Below are 22,332 nucleotides of genomic sequence, written 5' to 3'. Positions count from 1 at the left end.
TTGCAAAATAAATGCATATAATTTGCAAATTCATTTTTAGCTGTAGAAAGAGTTTTCACAATCCATGTGTCCCTTGGCATTATACCCTTAAATTGTTTTTACACAGTACCTGTCTGTTTCCTGGAACAAGAATGGTGTTTCCAGATCTACGAATTCACAATCTTTTACCTAGCACAGGGCACTGCTTGATTGATCTCCCGCGTAAAACAGCTAAGGAATTATTTGAGAACTGTATTTGCTGATTCAGAGAAATGGGATCTTAGAAGGTAGCAAGTCCTATTTTTAGGCATTGTGCTTCAAGAAAGATGTCAACCAATTTGAGAGAGCAGAGAGAACAGCAGCAAGACTGTTAGTCTGAGAAAGGGCTGAAAGACTTGGGGTCATGTAGTATATTGTGAGCTGTGATATCGTCAAATACATAAATGTAAAACTGTAAAGAGGATAAGAGTACATGTTCTCTGTGTCTGCTTCAAATAGAATAAGAAGTAATGGCTTTAAGTTTTCCTAAACTTTAGGAAAAGCCTCTATTAGTAATGACTATAAGATGTGGGAATAGATGGTCTTGAGTAACCAAGACCATCACTAAAGATCTTTAGAAACGAGTTTGGGATGGCTTCAGTATTGTGATCTTGTCCTGGATCATGTTGTCCTTCCCAGCCTTCTTTCTCTTGCCTTTTGCTCTGTAATTGTAAAGTCATTTCATATATTGTACAGATGGGAAAGGTGGAGTGTTGAAAAGCACCCAGCCCTAAGCAACCCTAGTGTACCTTGAAAGTTCGGTGCAGTTAAAGTAGGGTCAGGCTGGACAAAGGGGTGGCCAGAGTGCCCCATCCAAGTGAGATCTTCCGTGATCTTAAGCATAGCCACAGGTCACTTTACCAAAAGCAGATGCATCATATTTAGTCAAAAACATGTGCATATGGCTTTCAGGAAGGCAGTTTCATTTCATTATTGGACGTGATAGCCAGAAATTGTCTGACTTCTAAGCAGCTAGCACTCACATTTCCTAGATGTGAAACGGGTGCATTTTTGCCAAACATGTTGAGAAACGTGTTACAAAGACTACTTCAGTGATGGCTTACATTTCTTCTCTTTTTTGCTAGGGAAAAAAGTTCCCAGGGCCTTCTGTGCTGGTGACAGATGATGCAGTGCTAATTCTGATACCAGACATCCTCTTGCCAACAGAGAGGTGCTGCACATCTTCAGAAGATGAGGAAGTGAAGTCTTGCGCATACACTTGACCCAGTTAAAATCTCTCTCTGAGCATTTGTCAACTTGCACATCACAGTGGAAATCTGCACTTCAACAAGAGCTACACCCTTCGAGGAGAACTGTTGCAAAGAAACATGAGATGCTCCGGAATCCCAGGGAGAGTTTTTGTTCTTGTTTTGTTCACTTACACTCTGAGTTTGTTTCCTGGCACCCACTCCTCTAATTTGAAGTCAGCCAGAGTTCTTTAACACTTCTGACTTGTCTCTGATTTGTCTTTCATTTCTCTTTTGTAGACTTAAAGCTATGGAGCCCCTTCAAGAAAGAAAAGAAACCATACTGGAAGATTAGAGCCTTGCATGGATATTGAAAGCCTTTTCTGCTCAACCTTTGTTTCATCATGGTGAGTCAGTGTCCAAAATCAAACCATGCTTATTACTTCCCATCACTTCCTTATTATGTGAGATCACTTTTAATGAACTCAGTTCCCAGAGTAGTTTCCTGTAGAGAAGAGGAAGCTGATAGATCAGAGAGGTTTTCAGCTTCTGAGTGAGGTAGTCAACCATCATGTGCATCTGTGAGGTCCCCAGTTGGAGAGCTGGTAGTGATACTATGACCACAAATTACATAAAGTGAGGTTTTGTGTCTTGGTTTCCTATTGTGACAGAGGTTGCTACTGTAGTTAACATTTTAAATATTACTATCTTGAGAAAATGGAGGGTCCACTGAAGCTACCACTTCTTCCAGAAAACCACAATGGTCAATGACTAAGGCATAGACAAAGGGAGCTGCAAGTTATTTAATTCTATATTATGTTTTTGTTGTTGTTGTTGTTATTATTATTATTAAATGCAATTGAAATGGCATTTCCCAAAGGTTCTGGGCCTCTGCAGAATTTGTGGAAATGCAGCAAAATGAGGCTAAATCCTCCATGTAAAGTTTAGGTAGTAGAATTTTGAGTATTAACTACTCAAAAAAGGAAGAAAGAAATTTAGCAGAAGCCACCCTTGCTTCATCATCCTTCCCATAATCCAGAAATGCTACAAAGAAGGCAAGTTTCTTAGTGCACACTATAAGTCAATAATCCCATCTCTTTTACTGAAACAGGCATTGTTTTAAAATAGATTGCACATGAGAAAATAAATGTAGACTCTGCAAATGGAGCCAGAAATCTGTGAATAGGGGCTTTATGGATTACCTTCAATTCTTTGAAGAACTGAAGGTAAGACCTAAACACCTACGCACCAGCTTGTCTGAGGTGAAGTAGCTCCATAGATTTTGATGATGCTGGATCCCTTTGTTCTAGGTGAAAAGCTGGCTTTTTGTGACCACAAAGTGAACAGTGCTGAGTCCTGAAGACACGTGATCTCAGTTCCAGGTCTCAGTCAGTAGACTTGTGTCGGTGCATCTGGCTACGTGCAGCAATGCTGTGTATGCAGTAAGTGTGCCTTCTTCTAGATACTACCCTAACTGTGGGGCAAGTTGTACCCACAGAAAATATTATTAGCCACAATGTCAGATGGAAAGACATAGACAGGTGGTTATTAATAAGTCTAAGAGATCCTTATTAGCCAAGGCAGCTTGATTTTAGGAAGTGTTGAGTCCCGATGCGTGTGTCTTGCCAGGATGGGCTGGAGAGATTGTCCATTAGTTACTGTTGGTTTCTAACCAAAGTTCCTTTTGGTACACCAGTAGTGTGCTTGTTGAAGCTACCTGCCTCTGAATGCCTTTCCCTTTTCCAAGGCCGCAGTGGAAACTGAGTGTGTATGATTCTCTGCCGGATGACAGGTTTGTGTTTCAGCAGCAGAGGTGGCTGCGCTGCAGCAAACCCCGCAGCACTGCTGTTGAGTGGAGTCTGTGATGCCACATGCAGGCGTGATAACCAGAAAGTAATGCATATGCACTAGCCCATCTCAAAAATCTCTTCTGATAAAAGAATTCAAGCTGGTTTACCTGAGAATAAATGCCACAGATGAGAACTCAGCTGTCATATCACTAGCTTAAAGCCAGAAAATTTTTAGCCTTCAATTGTGCAAAATGATCACTCCCATGTTCTTAGTTAAGTCTGGTTACATCTCAAGCCCAGCACATTCCTTACCCCAAGCTTCAGTTGATAAGGCATATCTCCTGATTAAAATGAGTTATACAAGATGCATAATTAATTACACAAATCCATTATAACATTAACTTTTCTGTTTTACAGGCCAAGATTCATAATAGTAAGAAGCTGAGTCTGTTAACAGTGTTTCCAATACTGATTATCCCCTGTTGCTTTAGCTATATTCCAGTAACCATGGCAGTAGTGTTCCATCTCCTGGGTCCCTGGAGGTGCCTGTCTATGTATGAGAAGGCAGAAAGGAGAACAGGAGTTTGAAGTTTGAGTTCAAGCTAAATATGTAACTGTGGTAGCTGGGAATGCAGAGGGCATGGTAAGATCACCTGTGTGAAACTGAGTACGAGTGCAGTTGATTCACGGGTCTGACATGTGCCACTGACCTGTATGGGTGGAAATGTGGGCTTATGTGGTTTGTAGGCATTTTCTTTTTCATTTGGTGAGCAGGAATTGCACATGAACAGGCCTAGCCCAGTGTAGGCTTTTTTAATGGAAAATAGTAGTCGCCACTTAAAACTCACAGAAAAATGAGATTTCTTCACTTTTTTATGCATTGAGGGACACGGGGTCATTTTAATCTCAAGCTTCATAGCTAACTGCTGTCCTTTAGGCTCTGGTGGTCTTTCTTGGGGATCCTTTTCTGGACGCTCATTCAGGTCTCCTTCTCCTGCTCTCTGTCTCCCCCTGAAATCTGCTCCTCTCTCTTCCCTGGCCACCATCTGTACAACTGTTCCTGTTTGTCTGGGATGACATTTGTTGGTATGAAATGGCGTAGGGACGTGGAGCCATGGAGATTGCAGGATGAGGAACCTTGTGCAAGAAGCAGGACAGAAAACAGCCCAATGGATATTTGCCTCTTCCCTCAACCTGCCTGTGCACCCACGCTGGTGCTGTAGTCTGGTCCCAGGGCTCAGTTCCAGCCTTGCGTCCTCTGTCCCTCAGTGAGGACATGGAATGTAGGGAGACCCAGGGAATGGTATCACTCGTGTGGAGTTTGGAAAGATCTGAGCTGGCAGCACAGGGAATGCTGGGCTGCAGGAAGCAAGGCTTTGGTGTGAAGCTTGGCTGCTGAGTCCTGAACTATCCTGTGTTTCACCTGTCTGTGCTGCCCCTTTCTCTTCCTGAGTCCACTGCCTTCACAGTGCAGGTAATGTGGGTACAGAAGGACCTAGGAGGCAAACTGAGGAACAAACATTGTCTGTACACCCTATTTCTTTGTGTTTTGGGGGCACTCCTACAATTTACTGCCCTGGCCACTCTTTTAGGGGGAAAGCAGCAGGAAACTTAGCAATCTAAGACGATGTCTTTTTCTTGGAGGTGCGAGCTCCCCTTCTCTCATATTTTCAGCCTTAGCACTCCCTTCTGCCCTCTTCTCACTGTCTATGAACCTTATGAGCTAAAATAAGTCTCAGGCTATTGTGGGGATGTGGGGGGAACTATTGCAAAACAGGTATGTGGAGAAGCAAGGCTCAGCAAGTTGTTGCTTGATCTAGCAATATAAAAATTTGTGGCTTGCCAGAAGCAGTCCCCTGTCTGATAGACATTTGGGGCCCAAGAGCTGGCAAATGAATAAGCCTCATGCTATTCTAATTTTTTTAATGTCTTTATAAGGAAGCAAAATTTTGGGGAGGAATACCTGGATAAAGTAAAACTAGGACGGTTGATGTGTTTTACTGTCTTAGAGCCCAATCATCCTATCTAATCTTGTAAGAGGCTTGTGTGCTGTGTGGGTTGCTCAGGAGGGAGTGACCAGTTACATGTCCCTCCCTTGCACAAAGAGATTACAATGACGAGCAATAATGTGCTTTGCTGGCATTAACAGACCTTCAGCTCCACAGACTTCACTGTTTTCCTTCTATGCGGGTTTGTGGGTGTAACCGAGAGCTGTGCAGCTTTGTTTCTGTTCTTTGAGCTTCCTGTGTGACTCTACCTGTACAGCATATTTGGTGCAAAAATAGCAAAGAAAAGAAGTAGAAAAATATGTAATATAAATGACCCTCAGACAAGTCTCAGGGAGGCTGCACAGGTACTGTACATCTCCCACAGAATGGGTCCCAAGCCTATCTGTTTCCATTAGTGCACTGTTGTGATTGTGTGGTTTCACTGCATGGTTTAACCCAGTACTGGCTCCTTTCAGTCACACACTGAGCTCACAGGGTGACTTGTGAGACTGCTCTGCTCCCACTTGTGTCCTGCCTCTCTGGTAGGATGATACTCTGCAAAATCTGGAGGCCAACCACCAAGCCTTAACACAACCGTCATTGGGTATGATGTCTCAAACATCATTAAGAGGTGCACTAGATGATTGAGATGGGTATGTAGCACCTTAAATGACATAGTGCAGTCCTTCTGTTCATAGGCCAGTTTTATGGACAGTTGACAGTGGAAATAACAACTTTTTTCTTGTCTTTCAAAAGACTGTGAAAACTGAGTGATGCTGTACTTTATCTGACTGGATTATCTACACCTTAAAAGGCAGATGGTTTCGGCACCTTTTGTTTCCCTGCTTCGAAAGGCATAGTCTTTCAATCTGTTAGCTAAAAAAAAAAAAAAATAACCTACTGCAGGCTCCCGTGCTTCACTTTTCTACGCTAGCATGTTTGATGGTAAGGTGGTGAGGTACTTCCTGTTTATCTACAAAAATCTGATCTTCCAAATCAAACTTGGCTCTCTGAGGATCTCATTAAGCCAAGGTTCAGCCTTGCCGTATGGGTGAAACAAACCACGTTAAGATTTCACTAGCCTTTGCATCTCTTGATGGTGCAATACTTCTTCCACGTGTGTTTGGTCTCGTTCTAGGTCCCAGTTGCCAGTCATCATTCTGGGGCTGCTCTGCATGGGCCTGATGGTGTTTTCAGCTCATGGAGGTAACAGAGGGAAAGCTGTTATGTGCCCACAGGAATGCAACACAGGGCTTGTTGGAAACCCAAACAGGTAATCTGCCTGTCCCTAGCACCCCTCCTCTCCTTCCCGAGGGTCTTTGGGCTCTTCCCTCTATGTACTATGGTGTGGGCAGAATATTGCAAAACATCTTCAAGAACCATATTGTTTCTCATGTACTTTTCTCTAGAAGGATGGCCTTTTGATTCTTTCCCTTCTGGCTACAAGGCCTGTATCCATGGAAAGCAATTAGAGAAGTTTCGTGCCTTTTGTTCAAATCCATTTAGGCTCTCCATTGAATGCCTGTCCTTGTTTTTCAGTTTAAAACCATTGAGGTAGAATCTATTTCAGAGAAACATTTTTTACTTATTCTGAAAGCTACTTGTAGTCTATGAAAATAATTGTATCTTTATCAGCTGAGCAATAAATGCAATTAAGGGTCTATTTCTGGGCCTATCCATGCCTAACTTGCTCCAAGTTTCCCAGTCCTTCACCTAAAATAATTAGTCTTTAACCGTACAAGGATTGGTCCACTAAAACAAAAAGAGCAAACTGAATTTTTCTAGAAGACAGTTTTCTATTACTTTTTTTAATGAGGATTATCAGTGATTTACTGGATTGATGATTTCTATATTGAAAAAAAAAAAACAAACCACCAAATATCAACATGTGTGATGGCCTTAGCTAATGACTTAGTGAAGCAACAATTACCATGGATTTTTAGGCACACAGATATTGTGACTGAGCTCAAAGGTGGGGGGAAGCAGAGCACAAGTGTACCATGACCATAATAAACCACCTATCTTACCAAAATAGCAGGGTGAATGCGTATGTGCTTAACAGCTTTGGCGTTAGCTGGAGTGATACCATGATGCAATATGAAGATAGAAGAGCCTCACTTTCTTCTATTAACTTGAGTGCAAATCATGTGGTGTGTTACATGCAGCCTAAGACCTAGTTACATCCTTCCTTTTCAACTGTGGTGCAATCTTTTAACCAAGTTACAGACTATCTGCTTGCTGCTGTAAACCTCTGGCGCAAATATCACTAAGAGTAATTTTGAAGAACATTATTTTGCAAAAGAGATGTAAGGTATCCAAGCTAGAGCTGAATAAGTGGTGCAGAAGAAGGGTGTAAGCATTCTTTTCAAACTTCAAATGGCATCTTGATCTTTACCTCCTTTTTATCTTCTTTCCTGTAAAGCTGAGCATGAAGCATAATCAGTTTTTTGTGCCAGTATTGGGAGGAAAGCTTAGCATGACACATTATGCACTGTTATTTGTGAACAACTACTTTTTATTTTGACTGGAGTCAGTCACTGCTGTTCATTTGTTATTTCCACTGATTCATCATGGACAAAAGCAATATGCACTATTTTCTCACACATTGTGTGTGAGAATTCTTTGAAAAAGGAAAACAACTGTATCCTCCTTCCCTGTCTTCCACCAAAAAACCCCAAACACAAACACACAAGTATTCACTTGATTTTGGTTAATAATAGCTTTACACATTCATGGTGTTCAAAGAACTTTGAAAGGAGATAGAGTAAACCGGAATGAAAAACTGAATCCTTAGAAGGATGTTAGAAAATTCTCCCATTTGTGAGAAATTAACCTGACTCCTTGCCACATTTATTTATTTACATTAATGGAGGCATATTCTGTAAATTCATTTTCTACAGTTAGAACCCTTCTCTGGCATCTTTCTGCAGAAGCAGAATGATTTAGTGTAGCATATGTGAGGACATCTGGGCTTTCAAGTACAACTGGGCTGAAAGGAATAACAGGATCATTGTAAGGTTCATTAGGTGCTGTCCTCTGAGGGTTCCAAGGAGGGATATCATTGTCACAAATTCTGTTGCTGTTCAGGGCCTGCAGTGGGCTAGCCATGGAGCAATAGTAAAGCGAGGAGCTTTCTTCTGAAGCTTGAGTTGTCCCAGCAGTGTGGGACGGAGCTGCCGCTGGATTTCTGACCTGCAGAAAAGAGAACAGGATACAGCTCTGTGCAAATCTGGTTGTTACCTGTGCTCCTGCTAAGTAAGAGGCATGCAAAATTTTGTTCAAGTTGCTTTATCCCCTTAAAATGGCTTTTGACCACAGGTGAATTGGATTCATCTGGTCACCGGATTTTATATTGATCTTCAAAATAAAGTTTGGAATCATTCTTGTATCTCCTGCCTTTCTCCATGTCCCTTCCCAAACCCTCATGTCTTTTCTTGTAAGATGCCAACTTAAGGCAAAACTGATTTATTATTTTGTGAGAACTCTTCTATGCCACTCATTTAAGGCTTTCCTTTGCCATTTTATGAAACTGTTCTTATTTTTAACTCTGAACTCCAGACTACCTTTCCTTCATTGTCCCATTTCATGATCTCTTGCTTCTTATCCTTTCTTATTATTTTCCAAATAAATCTTTTCCCTTCTCCAAAATCTGCAAATTCCTCTATAAATTCATCTCTATCTAATGAAGTCCTCTTTTGACATCCATTTTTTTTGCCACTTAGAATAAACTGCTCTTCATTTTCTTTCCTCCAGCTCGCCCTTTGGGAGCTCTGCAACCTGTTTGGTGCCCTTTGATCCCCAACACCACTACCTCTGTGACTGATAGCTGTCAACTCCAGTATCATCTTTTGCATTTGGCCTTCTGCCCCTCTGAATTCTCTGGAACTGATTGCAAAACCTGTGTGAATTCACGCTAACCACATATTAGTCTTTCTTTTCAATCATTTTCCTTGCTCTGTAGGTCATTTTTTGTCTTATGCAGATGGTTTGAACCAGAACAAAAGACACGCTTCAGGTGCCTAAACCCTTACCGGAATACTACTGACAAATTAATAACTTTTAACAGGAATTTAGATGCCTGAAGTATCTTTGTGGCTAAGACCCTTAGTTCCTTCCCTCATCTCAGCCATGGTGATATCTCACACCAGGCAAGCCATGCTGTCCAGGCACCAAGAGGGTCACTAAACCTGCCTCTGATATTATGCCACATAATTGTGGCATGTGTTTTCTACTACACAGATTTGTTCTCAGTACATGGTTATGTAGAATGTGGTCAGGTTTTGGTGATGGAAAAATTTATACATACCAGACTCTCTTGTCTCTGTTGGGTTAATTGAGTTTTCTTTGGATTTGCTGGGTAAAAGAAAAAAAAAAGTTTCAATAAATCAGCATTAAGAAGGTGATTTGCTTATGGAAGAAGTATTAATTACTACAGGAGTCCTTGCCTTGTTGAGTGGACCTCAAAGAATAAAAGTCTATTTCCAAACTAGATTTGGGAATAGCTATTCTGACAAAAGCTAACCTACACAGAAAGATATATTTACAGAATGAGTTTCTGTGTTCCACAGAGCTCCTCTGAATAGGAGCAGAAAAATTCCTAGTGTACTTGTGGCCAGTTTTCTCTGTGTTCAGTGAAATGGCTGGGGAGAAAAAGACACGGAAAATCCTAAAGCCATCCTATGAGCAAACGTGTTAAATTTTATTGGGAGATGAAAAAATTTAATTTTCCTAAAATCGAAAAATAAAATGAAATCCATGGGACTATAATAGGTAGATGTGAGATCATTGAAATTAAGATATTGAAGAAGTTTCCATTCTTGATTTAGGACATGGCAGCTGTGTAAGAGTTCCTGTAAAGGAAGAGAGATTAATAATGTAATGATTTGAAAATTTAGAGGGAAAACTAGGAATATAAAATGTAACTGGATAGAGCTTGACTGCATTTGAATGGCTAAAACTCCTGTTTATTTACAAATTGATTATTTGCAAAACAGGAGGAAAATTTTTAACTATTATAAAGTCTGAAGTTTTTATTTGTTCTTACTTTACTTCCATCCCTCTATGCCTGGAAGGGCACAATACATGGGGCAAAGTAAACTCTTAAAGATTCATTATCCTAACTGATGCGTTTGACAAGGATACATCAGCAATCAGTTGTGGTAAGTATTAGGGGGTTTTCACAGAGCTTTGAATGCAACATTTGTGAAGCTGTGAAAAGCAGTGGAACCAGACGCATACGAGGGCAAGGTTAGATGCTAAAACTACTTACCATGGTGCCTCCTTAGACACCAAAACATGCATACGATGATGAACGGACAACATAGACCCACAAACGCTGAAGCATAAATAATGTGCAATATCTTGTAGTTTCCAGATTCTTGGGACCCTTCTGGGATGCTAGTGGTATCTAAAATTGCATTAACATGTATCAGCACAGAGAAATATTTAACTGGCTTTTTTTTTTTTTTAGTGTTAGGTCTTTCTAATGCTACTGGTTTCCTATTGTACTTGAGCATTCTGAAACTTTGGCACAGTGTATCATGAGATAACCTTATCCCCATGGGCATTCTACAAAGTATGAAGATACTGGAAGGAAAAGTGTGCGTGAAAGTGTAATTGGTGAATGATGCATGGCAGAAGGCTGGCAGAGGTAAAGAAAGGGTTGGAATTGGAGCGCTGCTTTGAGCTTCCTAATATATTTCTGCAATTGTAATTGTGAACAATAATCAACTGTAAGTAAAAACCGTACTTTAGGCTGTGTTGAAGTGATGGTATAGCATGATTCCTAACGCTTTGTAGGTATAAGCCATATATCACTGGGCTATTAAAGAGCATATCAGAAGTGTAGAGTACACCACCAGGGGGTAACTTGATTGGCTTTGTCCCTTTTATGCTGAATGCTGGGCAGTCCCAGCCTTGAAAACTGTGACCCTTGAGAGACTGTATCTTGTTCACGTGGGGAGAAAGCAACTGTAGTTTAGCAGTGAGTTTAAATTTGTCTTGACTGCACAAAACACTCTAACCATAAATTCATAGCAATACAGATTAGTTCCTTTCTCTTAAAGAGGAAATAAGAATCAGAACTTACTTCCTGGTGAAACTGTGGTAGCATTTGCAGACTTTTCTGAAAGAGAAAAGCAAAACAGGGAAATGAAACAGCACCCTGACATTTTGTACTGCAGTTGTGTTCTCTATCCTGCATACTGACACGGCCTTGACAAGGCTCCCCTTCAATCTGCTGATGCAAGAGGGAACAAAATGCAACAAGCAAAGGGTAGTATGTTTTGGGGGGAGGGGGAATGACGTGTCGGTCTCCCACTGCCAACAGAGTAATTCTATCTTTCAGACCTCTTTGGCATTCAAATATGTAGATCAGCAGAACATATTTCAAAGGAAACTTGCATCATGAGCTGGGCATATACCATGTCTGCTAGTACATTACAGCCATAAATTTGGATGTTGCTCCTTCTGTTGCAGCATTTCGTGTGGCAATAAGCGAGGTTTTAAAGTTCATTAACTTACCAGGAGAGGAAATGGCAACAGAACAATCTTACAACTGAGCTGCCTGGGGTCAGTAGGACACTATGGTCACTTTCTAGTTGCAGAGCAAGGCTGAGGAGGGCAGATGTGGCTCGTCATAATCTAGACTTCAGCATGCCAACTGCCTAAGCTAATTCGAAGGCCTCACTTGCCCTTAAGATCATTTAAAGCTACTGTAATCTTCCTGCTCTTGAACTTCTTGGGGTACAAAATTGTACTTTCTCTCTGCTTGTTGCAAGAGACATCATTCTCAACAAGACGCTTGAATTGCTTTGTCCTCTTTGCTGTTGTGTGACCTCATTGACTGCTACTACATGACCATTTGCATCCTGTCTAGTCCGTGTGAGGTATAACCACATGGTTATACACGTAACCAGCAACCTTTTTTTGTTCCAGTTAGTGTCGGGTTTTTTTATCAAATAGTACACTAATGACTGTTTGGTGTTGGCAGCTTTGCTTTTCTCTTCCAGGTCCTCTCATTATTTATTTATTTTGTTCTTTCCTACCAAGAGGCAGGAAGAAGCATGAAGGTGGTGGTCGGTACCAGCACAATTATGCTACCAGTCGAACATGTTGGGAGAAGCCATCATCCGGCATTCATGAGCTTTTGTGTACATGGTATCCTCCTGTTTAAAAGGGCTCTTTCATAATATAGAGGCCTCACCTTCAACAGTGGCCTCTATTCCATGGCTCACACTGAGTAAGTTGTCCCCTACTGTTTGATAACGATAACATCCATTGTCTTTCTGATGAACTGAGATAACCTCCAGAGTAAACACGTTGATCTTCCATTTTGTTTTGCCCTCCTTCAGCTGCACACATGTAGCCTCTTCCATCTTGCACCACTGCATGACTGGCTTTCTCTTGTAGTAATGAACTGGACAGCGCACAATCAAAGAGTTCCCAACATTAACTTTGTACCAGGACTGTCTATGAACTTGAATATTACCTGGACAATCCGTGGCATTTAATCCTGGAAGAGAAGGAAACCATAACAAAAATCACAGTTACTTCCCATAACACTAATCACAGTTTCTTTTCTCTCTCACTACTTACAACTTCCCATGTCTACTTGCAGCAGATCTGATCTCTATATGAGACAGCGACAGCAGACAACATCAAGACTATTGGTTTTTAGGTTAAAATTTACTTTCTGATGCTATTGGTTTTTAGGTTAAAATTTACTTTCTCCCTCTGATATGATTTTTCCCCTTTTTTCTATATCTCAGTCAAGTTAGAAATTTAATAGTTTAGAAAGAAAATACTTAAAATATACATTACACATTTTCCTGTCTTGTCCTTTTAACAGACATTTTTTGTTACTTTTAGATTTACTTCAGATTTTTTACTTCACGGTTCTTGTTAACACAGAAGTAAAGGTTTTCCTTTGGTAGAGTTTTTTATAATTGTAATATTGAAAATAATTGTATTTAATGCAAATATATTTTATCTCTATTTTTAAATATTTGTTATGTTTTGTTAAAGTCAGTGTTCAAGCTATGGTATGTCACTTTAACTCTGGGCCTTGGTATTGAATGTCCTGACCTTTTATTAAAGATTCATGTTTCTTGTAGTGTTTTATTTTCCTGGCTAAGTCAAAGTAGCAAAAAACTACGTGACACCCATGTGCTCTCTAGTTCCCTACCCTATCTTATGGCATAGTGCTTGTGCACTGAAGAGAGTGATTGCTTGCAAGTCCTGAGAAAGAAATCTTAAACATATCTGTATCTTCTGGCTGATACAGGGGAGTAGAAAAAAATGGAGATGTATGTTGAAGGCAAGTTGTGTAGGGAGGAAAGAGCAGGGTCAGGAGCAGAGGGGTCTGTCTGTCAGCAGCCAGTGCTGTTTCAAGGGATGGAGCCTCTGGTCCCCGGGGCAGCCAGTGCACATAACTGCGACACCAAACACCTCATCTCTACCGCCAGCCAGGATTTCTTATGCACAGGCTATGGCAATCCTTGTGAATACCTGGATAGTATATACAAGAGTTTGGAATGGCCAGGTTAATAGTTTTCATTTATTACCTCTAATTTGCAAGACTTTTCTCAACAAATCTCAGACTACTCCACACCATAAATAAAATGTAGAGCATTTATACTCTGAGTTTTGAGTTAAAATATGTTCATTGTCTGCATTATAGCAGAGATAATATTTCACTACTGTTGATTTTTCGGTTTATTCTCTTTAAGGTAACTTTGGGAACAGGTTTCTAAAAATTAGGTAGTACTCATCCACCTCTAAACCTAAATCTTTAATATTGTTCTCATTTTGCCCTATCAGATGTGCCTTATCTTGCTTGAAATTGAGGTAGAGTTTATTTACTGTAAGGCTGTTATTTTCAGCTACTGCAAGAAATTGTGGTCTCTGGTGTATCTCTGCCATGTGCCATAGAGAAACATATCAGCTCACAGAACTTGGCATCCTGGGAAGTTTTGCCTTGAGAGGTCCAAAACTGAAATCAATCTTTTATACTGACTTTCCATTAGCCAGGATGCCTTTAAATAAGGATTGATGTGGGGCAAGTAGAGTGCCAAAAGCACACAGGTAAGGAGCATAGACAAAGACTTTAAAATTGGTCCTTGCAGAAGGGGCAAGTGGAGGGAAAAAAGGCAGCCAGCAAACAGTACAAACATGATGAGAAGGCCATATAGGAAAGCTTGAAATTCTTGGGGTTGTTTCACTAAAAGAAAAACAATGAGAGGAAAGGACATCATAAAAATATGTAAAAACATAAAAGAAGAATGAAATAATTTGGTTTTTCATGTTTCTGTTAAGTATGGAGAGTAGTAAAGGGCAAAAGTGAAGCAAAGAACCTTGATTGCATAGTCTGAAAACAGTAATACTAGAGCTAGTTTTTGTGGAAGCTTGGAATTTGAATCACTGGCAGCCCTGAGGACTATCCTACACTGACATCTGTTAGGATAACACAACTGAATTTACCTTCTAACCTGTCAGTGTATTTAGTCATGTGGACAAGCTCATGGACATCAGGGCCATAAATGGATACTGGAAGGACTTGGGAAAGATGTACATGCTCATGTCCCCAGTACAATTGTTCCATTGCTGGGGAGCCAGGAGGGCAACGGATCACAGAAAGTGGCAGTGCTCATGTGGTCTCCCTGAGCAGCCTTTCTTCTTGCTGCTGCCAGAGGCAGAGCACTGGTCCTAGGCAGAATGGCATTTCTTATGTGATTTCCACTGATACGCAAGATACTCCCGTGATCAGCTTTCTGCCTCAGCACTGTCTCAATGGTACCTCCTGATTATAAGTAAATATATGGTGTACAGGAAGAGATGTTCTCCCCCAGACAATCCATATGGATGTGGTGGTAATAGCAATATATTTAATATAATATGATATTTAGTGTGAATAAGATAATAAAGTGTAGTATTTATTGTATTAAATATATACATAATATATACATATTTATTGCAGTGTATGCGACATGGCAAATATACGGCAAAAGCAACAGCTCTAATGTGTAGAGCCTGGCCATGTTCACTAGGTAGAATTTAGGTCTTAGGTCAAAATGCCCTGCCCGGTCATCTAGTCCCTTTTCTGCTCCCCTGAACGGGATAATTCTGAAAGACATATTTTAGTTACGAAGTGAGATCACTTATCTTTCACTTAGACTTTCCCATCTCTGATTAAAAAAAAAGCATGATTTGGTTTCAGACAAGTAGGTCATATCTACTTTGGTCATACCACAGTAGCAGCACATGGTTATCAGTAGAAGAAAATGGAAACTAGAAGTTCAAATTAGAACATAGCGGTTTCAATTATTTGAGCAACGATTGCCAAATGAAGATAATGCTGCAGGAAGTATCTATAATGCTCAGATTTTGCCCCAATGGCAGTCTTCTTTCTGATATAATCCTATGTAGCAGGTACTTCCAGAAGGATATGCAGATCTCTGCAGAACAAATATTTTCTGATGTCCTTCATCTAATTATTTTATCATATAGTTTTATCTTTTTCAAAATTGCCTTTTAGAAAAATAACCTAAAGTAACAAAAACAGCCCCAAAAACCCAAAACAAAACTCAAGACTTTTCTGGAAGGTCCAAAAAGTGCAATTTCTTTCCTAGTTTTAAATCAGATTTCAGTGATGGTCTCTCATTCAGCATCATTATTAACCAGGGAAAAAGGCAGGAATTGTTGTCCCTATTTCATTCTTATTCATTTCCAGTGCAGGGATGTCACATTTTCCTTGATTTTGAATCATCTGGTGCTTTTACAACAAAGTATATGTCACTGCTCACCGTCACTTTTGGAAGAATCACCTGATCAGCATTGAGCAAACTTCGTACATCCAACAGCACTCACCTGTGACAGGGTTACTACTCCTCATGCATTCAGATGAACATCAGTTGTGTAGGTAGTTGGCAAGGAAAATGTCTTATCAATGTTAAATTCCGCTCTAAAGAAATTATTGTCTTGCACTGGTCAGTGTAACCTAGAGAAACACTCAGTGGCAGAACCTCCAAGAGAGAGGGAACTGGGGTGATAATGGGTCCACAGAAAGTTTTGAAATATGCTCCAGCCACATCCTCAGTGGGAACATAGACATTTCCCAAGCAGAAGCCTTACTGAGGTCTGGATATACTTTGAGAGCAGTTTTTGTGTAGCCCTTGCTCAATAGGTGAAAGGTATAAGCAGTTCAGGTGTTATATGCTTGCTCTGATACCACAGCCAGAAACTTACCTCCATACAACCCCCCCACACTGCTAACAATCAAATCATAAGGAGTTACTCCACTGCTAACACAGGATTTACTCTAGTACAACTTGTTTTTTAAAAAACAGTTCCACTGGAATTGATATTATCTGCATTACTATTGTTCACATATTATATTTTTAAGAGAGTTCAAATAAAACTTGTTGGTATGTCTCTCAGGTGAGCTGGAATAGAGTTTCAGCTTTTTTTCCCCCAAGTGCTTATGCCAACACGTGACACAGTTTTGCTCCTTCATCTTCCAGTGGCGATCATTCACTTTTGGTGGTGGTCATTCACTCGCCAGAATAATTCCAAAATAATCAGATCTGGTTAAATCATATTTCCAGGGCAAAATTCCCTGCCATTGAGTGGACCTGACTCCAACACCTTTACTTCCTCCAGAAGGCTACCTATGGAATATGCCACTGAGCTTTGGGAACCGCACATGGGAAAACTTGTACTGCATTTTCCACCCAGCGCATTAGCATCATTATCTACCCATGATTTCCAAGCAGTAGAACTCTCCTCCCACACTGACCCTCAGAGGCACTTTTAGCTCGAAGCTTGCATGACACCGATCTACGTGCAGCTGTTGGCTCTTAGCCGTCATTTCTGGCTGCTGATGCAGGTGAAAGTACTTGGCAACCTGCTGTCAATTAACCGTAGTGTACAAATCCTCTTCCTATTTTCCCTTAAAGTAAGCGGGGGTGGAGAGCATTTGCTTTCATTTAGTCTTCTGTTTCCTTTAGTTTATAGTGGCTTTTTTTAATATTTTTTTTTTCCAGTGCAGCTATAGACTTAGTAAGAGAAATTTAGTTTACTGAAAATTGATTTAATTCTCTAAGTTAACATTTATGGATCCCTTGGAAGAAGTGTGTGGGTGTGAGGTAAATACCACTATTTTATTCTGTGATTTTTTTTTTTTTTTTTTTTTTTTCTGTGTCAGTCATATAGAGCAATCTTTTGAGCTTTCTAACCAGGAGCAATACAAGCTACTGGTTGTCTTTCAGTGTGTATGAGAACCTGTAAACTGTCCTCAGAGCTTCCAAAAGGGTGTTCCTTTCAGAAACTTAAAGCAATTAGACTTTAGGCCATGTTTAATTTTTTTTTTTTTTTTTTAATTGTTATGAGACAATGCTTGGAGCATGCAAAATAACATACAATTGCTTTTGTATATTTCTGTGACTTGTTAATGACTGATGGCTGAATGACTTAGGCTTTGGGTTTTCAACTTTTTGCGAAGAAACTTAGTCCTTGGTATTAGTATTAATAAATGTTATTAGCCATCAGTTTATGGACCTTCTAGAACAGTGTCATCAGAATAGATGAGTGAATAAAAGCTACACACTTTTCTCAGGCTTTGGGAAATTCTTAGTATGAATTATTTTGAACTTCCATAACTAAAAGTGTTGTCTAGAAAAAACCTTTTCCTATAACCCACCTTTTTTTTTTTTTTTCCTCTAGTAATTAAATGCGTGAATTCATAATAAACATGCCTTAAAATCTCTAATTAACCTTTCCTCTCTCCCAAACCACACCTCACTTGGCAAGAAACTTCAAGCGGATAAAAAGCTGTGGAGAAAATCCTTTTAAAAACGAATTTATCGGGGAACTTTTTTATATAGAATAAAATATTTAAGGCAAAGTTTTAAAATATCTTTCACAGATTTCCTGTAAAAGCCATTTCACAGGAATAGGTGTCAATGAAGATTTAGGATTAAGTAACAATATAAACCATAATATCCTAGAGATTTAGGAATATCTTTTTTTTTTTTTTAAGAGGGGGAAAAAAAATCGACACACCTGATAATGAGAGAGAACCTTTTCTGTTCATTGGTCATTAGAAAGACATACATGAAATAAACTTCAATCAAGGAATGAGCGCTAACATGGCTTGGTTACTCTTCTTGTGACAGCGTACTTTAACTTCTCTTTATTTCCTGCCTCCTGTGGCTTATGAGAAGTCAGTGGTAGAGACATTGAATTGAAGACAACAAGAATTAATTTGCACAGGTAAGGAAGATCTGTGTGGTGTACTGCCAAGATAGGGATTTCAAATGAAAGTATGTAATCCATAATTCGTACAACTGGGAAATACATATGACAATACTTTCTTTTATAAAAAAACAAAACAAACAAATTTAATTCTTTTTTCTTATGTTATAGAAAACATAGTCATGATATAACTGTTTTGCAAGTAAAAGAGGTTAAGTGGAAATGGCTTTCCATTTACCTAATTCAGCCCATTAGTAGAAAAATAATAGCTAAAATTTGAGCCTTCTAATCTTTGAATTATTAATGGTGTCATTCACACCTGGTCATCTAAGAACTCAGAACAACTCCAGTAAACTAGAACTTATTAGTTGAAACTTCTGAGGCATTTGTTTTCAAAAGGATTTCTCTTTACTTTGTTTTTCCCTCTGTTCTCCCTTTAAAAAAAAAAAAAAATCATACCTTGAGGCAGACAATGGCTGAGGTACAAAAAGTCAATTATTCATGGAAATAAATGTCTACAGTTAGTTTTGAATCCTACATTGGGTCTGTCTGTGAACACAATGAAGGACTAATAATGGTTTTATCTTGAGTCCAATGCTCTGGGAAGATTGGGGCCATAGCACAAAATCTATACCAGAAAGTGCATTGATTTGTTGGGATTTCACACTTAACACTGAGATCCTCGTGACTCTGTTAATTTTAACAACAAAAAGGGAATGGACTTTGAGGAGAACTCATGGAAAATATGTCCTTTCTGGAATTTAGGTAAGGTGTATTTAGAAAGAGAAGTACTTCAGAAGACATATTAAGGGATACGTGAATGGGCCTTGCTCAGACTTCTCCCAGCTTCAGAGAAGGCTTTTTAAGGAATGATGTAAAATTTTATTTTAGCAATTTTATTATTTATATCACAACTTGAATTTTTCAAGGAATGTCATTTTGGTAATAGAAATTTCATGTTAGTCCTCTTAATTCAATTTTTCCCTTATAATCTTAAAGATACAGTCATGTATTTTTTCTATGGACTTGGCATACGATGAAGGATTTTCTGGGTTTCTTGTTGGTTTTCTGTTTGTTTTATTTCTGGCAGCGGTAGTATTTCTAAAACTGACCTGCTTACTGAGGTAGTTGATGAAGAGTTGCATCATTTTTTAACTATTCTTTGATGAAAGATGCGTAGGTACAGAAAATATGTCTTTATATTTTGACGACTGAAACTTGAAGATGGAATGTTTCCGTTGAACTGAACGTTAGCATGTGCAGGTGATCACACAAGAAGGTCTAAGAATAAGGTGCTATTAGAGCACAGAACTGGGTCCACCATCAGTGTGCATTTGCTTAGTGACAGGCTGAGGTTTCAGAGCGAGGGGAGGTTTGTTGGGTTTTATTCTCTTTGGTATGAACTGCTTTATTTTGTGTATGCTGCCCAGACAGCAACAACCACTCGTTGTGCTACTGGGTGGGAACAACCTCTTTTCTGGTGTTACAAAAGAAACAGGATATAACAGGACTAAAATTACTGGGGTGAGAGGGGAGAAGGTCCTTCTGGTTGTGACTTATCAGAAATAAATTGGCTTCTCTTTCTGGAATTTAGAGAAGATTTGCTGATTATTGACTTTGTATATGAAATCTGAGTGGTCAACTTTGTTAGGCGTACAGAAGCTTAGGACAGATTTGCAACATACAAGGCTTAGATAAAGTTTGCTTTGATTTTCAGCTTACTTCGAAATAAAAAGCAAACAAGCTTGGAAAACTGAGGGGAAAAAATGTAAATACATTAAAAAAAAACCATTTACATCATGGTTCTGTAGAGACTGACTTGGAAAACTTTTCTTTCTGGAGTGCTCCAATAAGCATGAATCTGATACTTGTAGTAATATTGGTGTGTAGACGGAAATGGTACTGTTCTCAAAGGACCCCGAGGAGCTCTGAGGTAGATCAAAAAATAAAACCTAGCAAATAAATTCTGTGTAAACAAGATACATGCTATAAGCAGCATACCAGAAATTACATTCTCTTTTAAAAGCAGAATCTAGGAACCTGGCAGATGAGTATGGCCGGTTCATCTGCATATTAATGAACTGTACAGGGTGATGCAGAGAGGTGATTGTGTGAGGGACTAAATAACGCAGTAAGACTTAATGAAGTGAATAGAAACAGTAGTTAACTCTTACAAGAAAAGAAGATGCTTCTATTTAGAGTATGAAGGAGGTTATAAGCTCTAGATACCTCCCTTTCAGAAGTATGTTAGTTTATTCATTTGAAAATCAAATGTAAAGCAGTCCAGTAACCTCCCTGAGCTCAGATCACATGCTGATTAAGACACAGCTGCATCTAACGGACCTGGTGATTCAAGTCTTTTAAGCTAAATATGTGGGTCTCCCTTCCCAGGCAGATGTTCTGAATGCTTGTTTAACTGCTTTGATTAGTATTAATAATGTGCTTTATTCATAAAAACAAGAAGCGTGGAAAGATGCTGTAGATTTGCAGAGTTAGTCACGCATGTCAACTAGGTATCACAAAGCCAATTCAATTTGCTTGTTACAAGGCACTGCTAAAATTACATAAATGTTATTTTGGTCAATTTATCAGTTGAAATATCGAAAATGTATCAACAGCAGCTGAGTGCATCCATTACAGTAGCTATTATTCTTTCTGTAGCCTTTCTTTCAAAATTTATTTCTCCTATATGATATTACAAGGGAAGCACATGAAACAAAATAATCTCTAGTAAAAATATTAGGAGTGTACTACACACAGTTTAGTGCTCACATCAGTCCAAATTAAGAGAACCTCTCTAGTTAAAAACTGTGGAGGTTAAAATTTGAAAGCAGGATGAAAATCAGATGGATTTAAGACAACTAATTGAAGGTACGCTTACTGGTAAGGACAATTTGCTGGATCCAGCTTAAATGCTAGTAGGATTCCTGGATTTCAAGCAGAGGCTTGAATGCTGCCAAACCCCTTGAAACCAGAGCCTCTGACCATGAAGGAATATGAATTTGATCCCCAAGTGCTAGAGTTCTGGAGTAGACCGTTACCTAATACTTCTCAATTATTGTCATCATCATTGTCTTTAATCAAATTAGAAGGCTCTGATATGGTAATAAAATAAGACAAAGATTATACCCAAGGTACACGAAGCACTGCTTTGGTTTCTGTTCTCTCCCCTCAATGTTTAATAACTACAGACAGGTTAAATTATAAGACTGCATCTTACCGTAAACTTGATAGTTGCTCTGAGCCAGCATTACTAGAAGGATGTAGGGTAATATCCTTTGCATCATCATGACTAGAGGAGCCTTCATTCTCTGGGCATGGTAGAGAGGAGAGGTTCCCGCAGGTTTAAAAAGTGCAGTTCAGATGGCCTCCTGCATCCTGTTGGGTTTACCCCGGGTAACGTGCCTGAGCTGACAGCCTTTTCTTCTTGTTCTCTCAAGACAGTGCAAAAAGAGGTGGGGAAGCAACGATTCTGCAAAAAATCTCGCTGATTGCACAGTTGTCTCTCTTTGTGTGGTTGAAACATGAACTGCTTGATCATCTCACATCATCTCAGAACTTCTCTGTAGTTCAAGGCAAAACATATTACACTCTTCTCTGGCTCCCCTTACAGGGTAACAAACATAGCTGCAGGTTTTATTTTTTTGAAAGGTGCTCCTACAATTGAGGTTTTGGTTTTACAAGCAGTGATATAGCAGAGGGAAGGGATGCACAACAGTATTTTAAACTTGTTTGGTCCTTGTGTATTACTCCAATCCAACATCAACAAATTAAGAAGCCCAAAATATTCACTCTTCACAAGCTGGTAGATGTCAGAAACACATCTGAATAGTCTCACTTTGCAGTAGGTTAATCCACAATGATCTGCACTGTAAGAGATGATTGCTTCTACTATTTAGTCTTAGCATCCTCATAAGGCCAACAATTTGATTTTGTGGGTTCTTTTTTCAGCATGTCCTCAACATCTTTTTCCCCAAAATATTTCTAAAATGCTGAATCTTCCCAAAAAATTCTGTCAATGCAGAGTTTCTTCATAACATTAAAACCAAACTAAGGTTGAAAAGGAGCCTCATACATGGCAATTATCACTTCTCCTTG

At 39.4% G+C, this 22,332-nt stretch overlaps 1 protein-coding gene and 1 long non-coding RNA gene across 4 annotated transcripts; one reads left to right on the top strand and one right to left on the bottom strand.

Moving 5' to 3' along the window:
• Positions 1 to 1,193: 1,193 nt before the first annotated feature.
• On the top strand, positions 1,194 to 12,823 carry LOC106891102. 2 transcript variants are annotated; one of them, XR_001412630.1, is made up of 6 exons: positions 1,194 to 1,612; positions 2,317 to 2,431; positions 2,516 to 2,647; positions 6,122 to 6,256; positions 12,034 to 12,661; positions 12,697 to 12,823. It is a non-coding gene; the product is annotated as an uncharacterized LOC106891102 (long non-coding RNA). The 2 variants fall into 2 exon arrangements; XR_001412631.1 differs by lacking the exon at positions 2,317 to 2,431.
• Positions 7,530 to 21,730, bottom strand: BTLA (B and T lymphocyte associated). 2 transcript variants are annotated; one of them, XM_014947393.1, is made up of 6 exons: positions 21,455 to 21,730; positions 12,188 to 12,496; positions 11,072 to 11,107; positions 10,253 to 10,390; positions 9,290 to 9,336; positions 7,530 to 8,175 (listed from the first exon to the last, which is right to left on the bottom strand). In XM_014947393.1, exons 1-6 carry the CDS (start codon positions 21,540 to 21,542, stop codon positions 7,834 to 7,836), a joined length of 960 nt encoding a protein of 319 aa, XP_014802879.1. In that variant the 5' UTR covers positions 21,543 to 21,730; the 3' UTR covers positions 7,530 to 7,833. The 2 variants fall into 2 exon arrangements, with proteins under 2 accessions (XP_014802879.1, XP_014802880.1); XM_014947394.1 differs by lacking the exon at positions 10,253 to 10,390.
• Between the last annotated feature and the right edge of the window lie 602 nt (positions 21,731 to 22,332).

The sequence above is a fragment of the Calidris pugnax genome, unplaced genomic scaffold (genome assembly GCF_001431845.1).
Source record: "Calidris pugnax isolate Ruff unplaced genomic scaffold, ASM143184v1 scaffold95, whole genome shotgun sequence".
Taxonomy (NCBI): Eukaryota; Metazoa; Chordata; class Aves; order Charadriiformes; family Scolopacidae; genus Calidris; species Calidris pugnax.
This window is presented reverse-complemented; position numbering and strand designations above follow the sequence as displayed.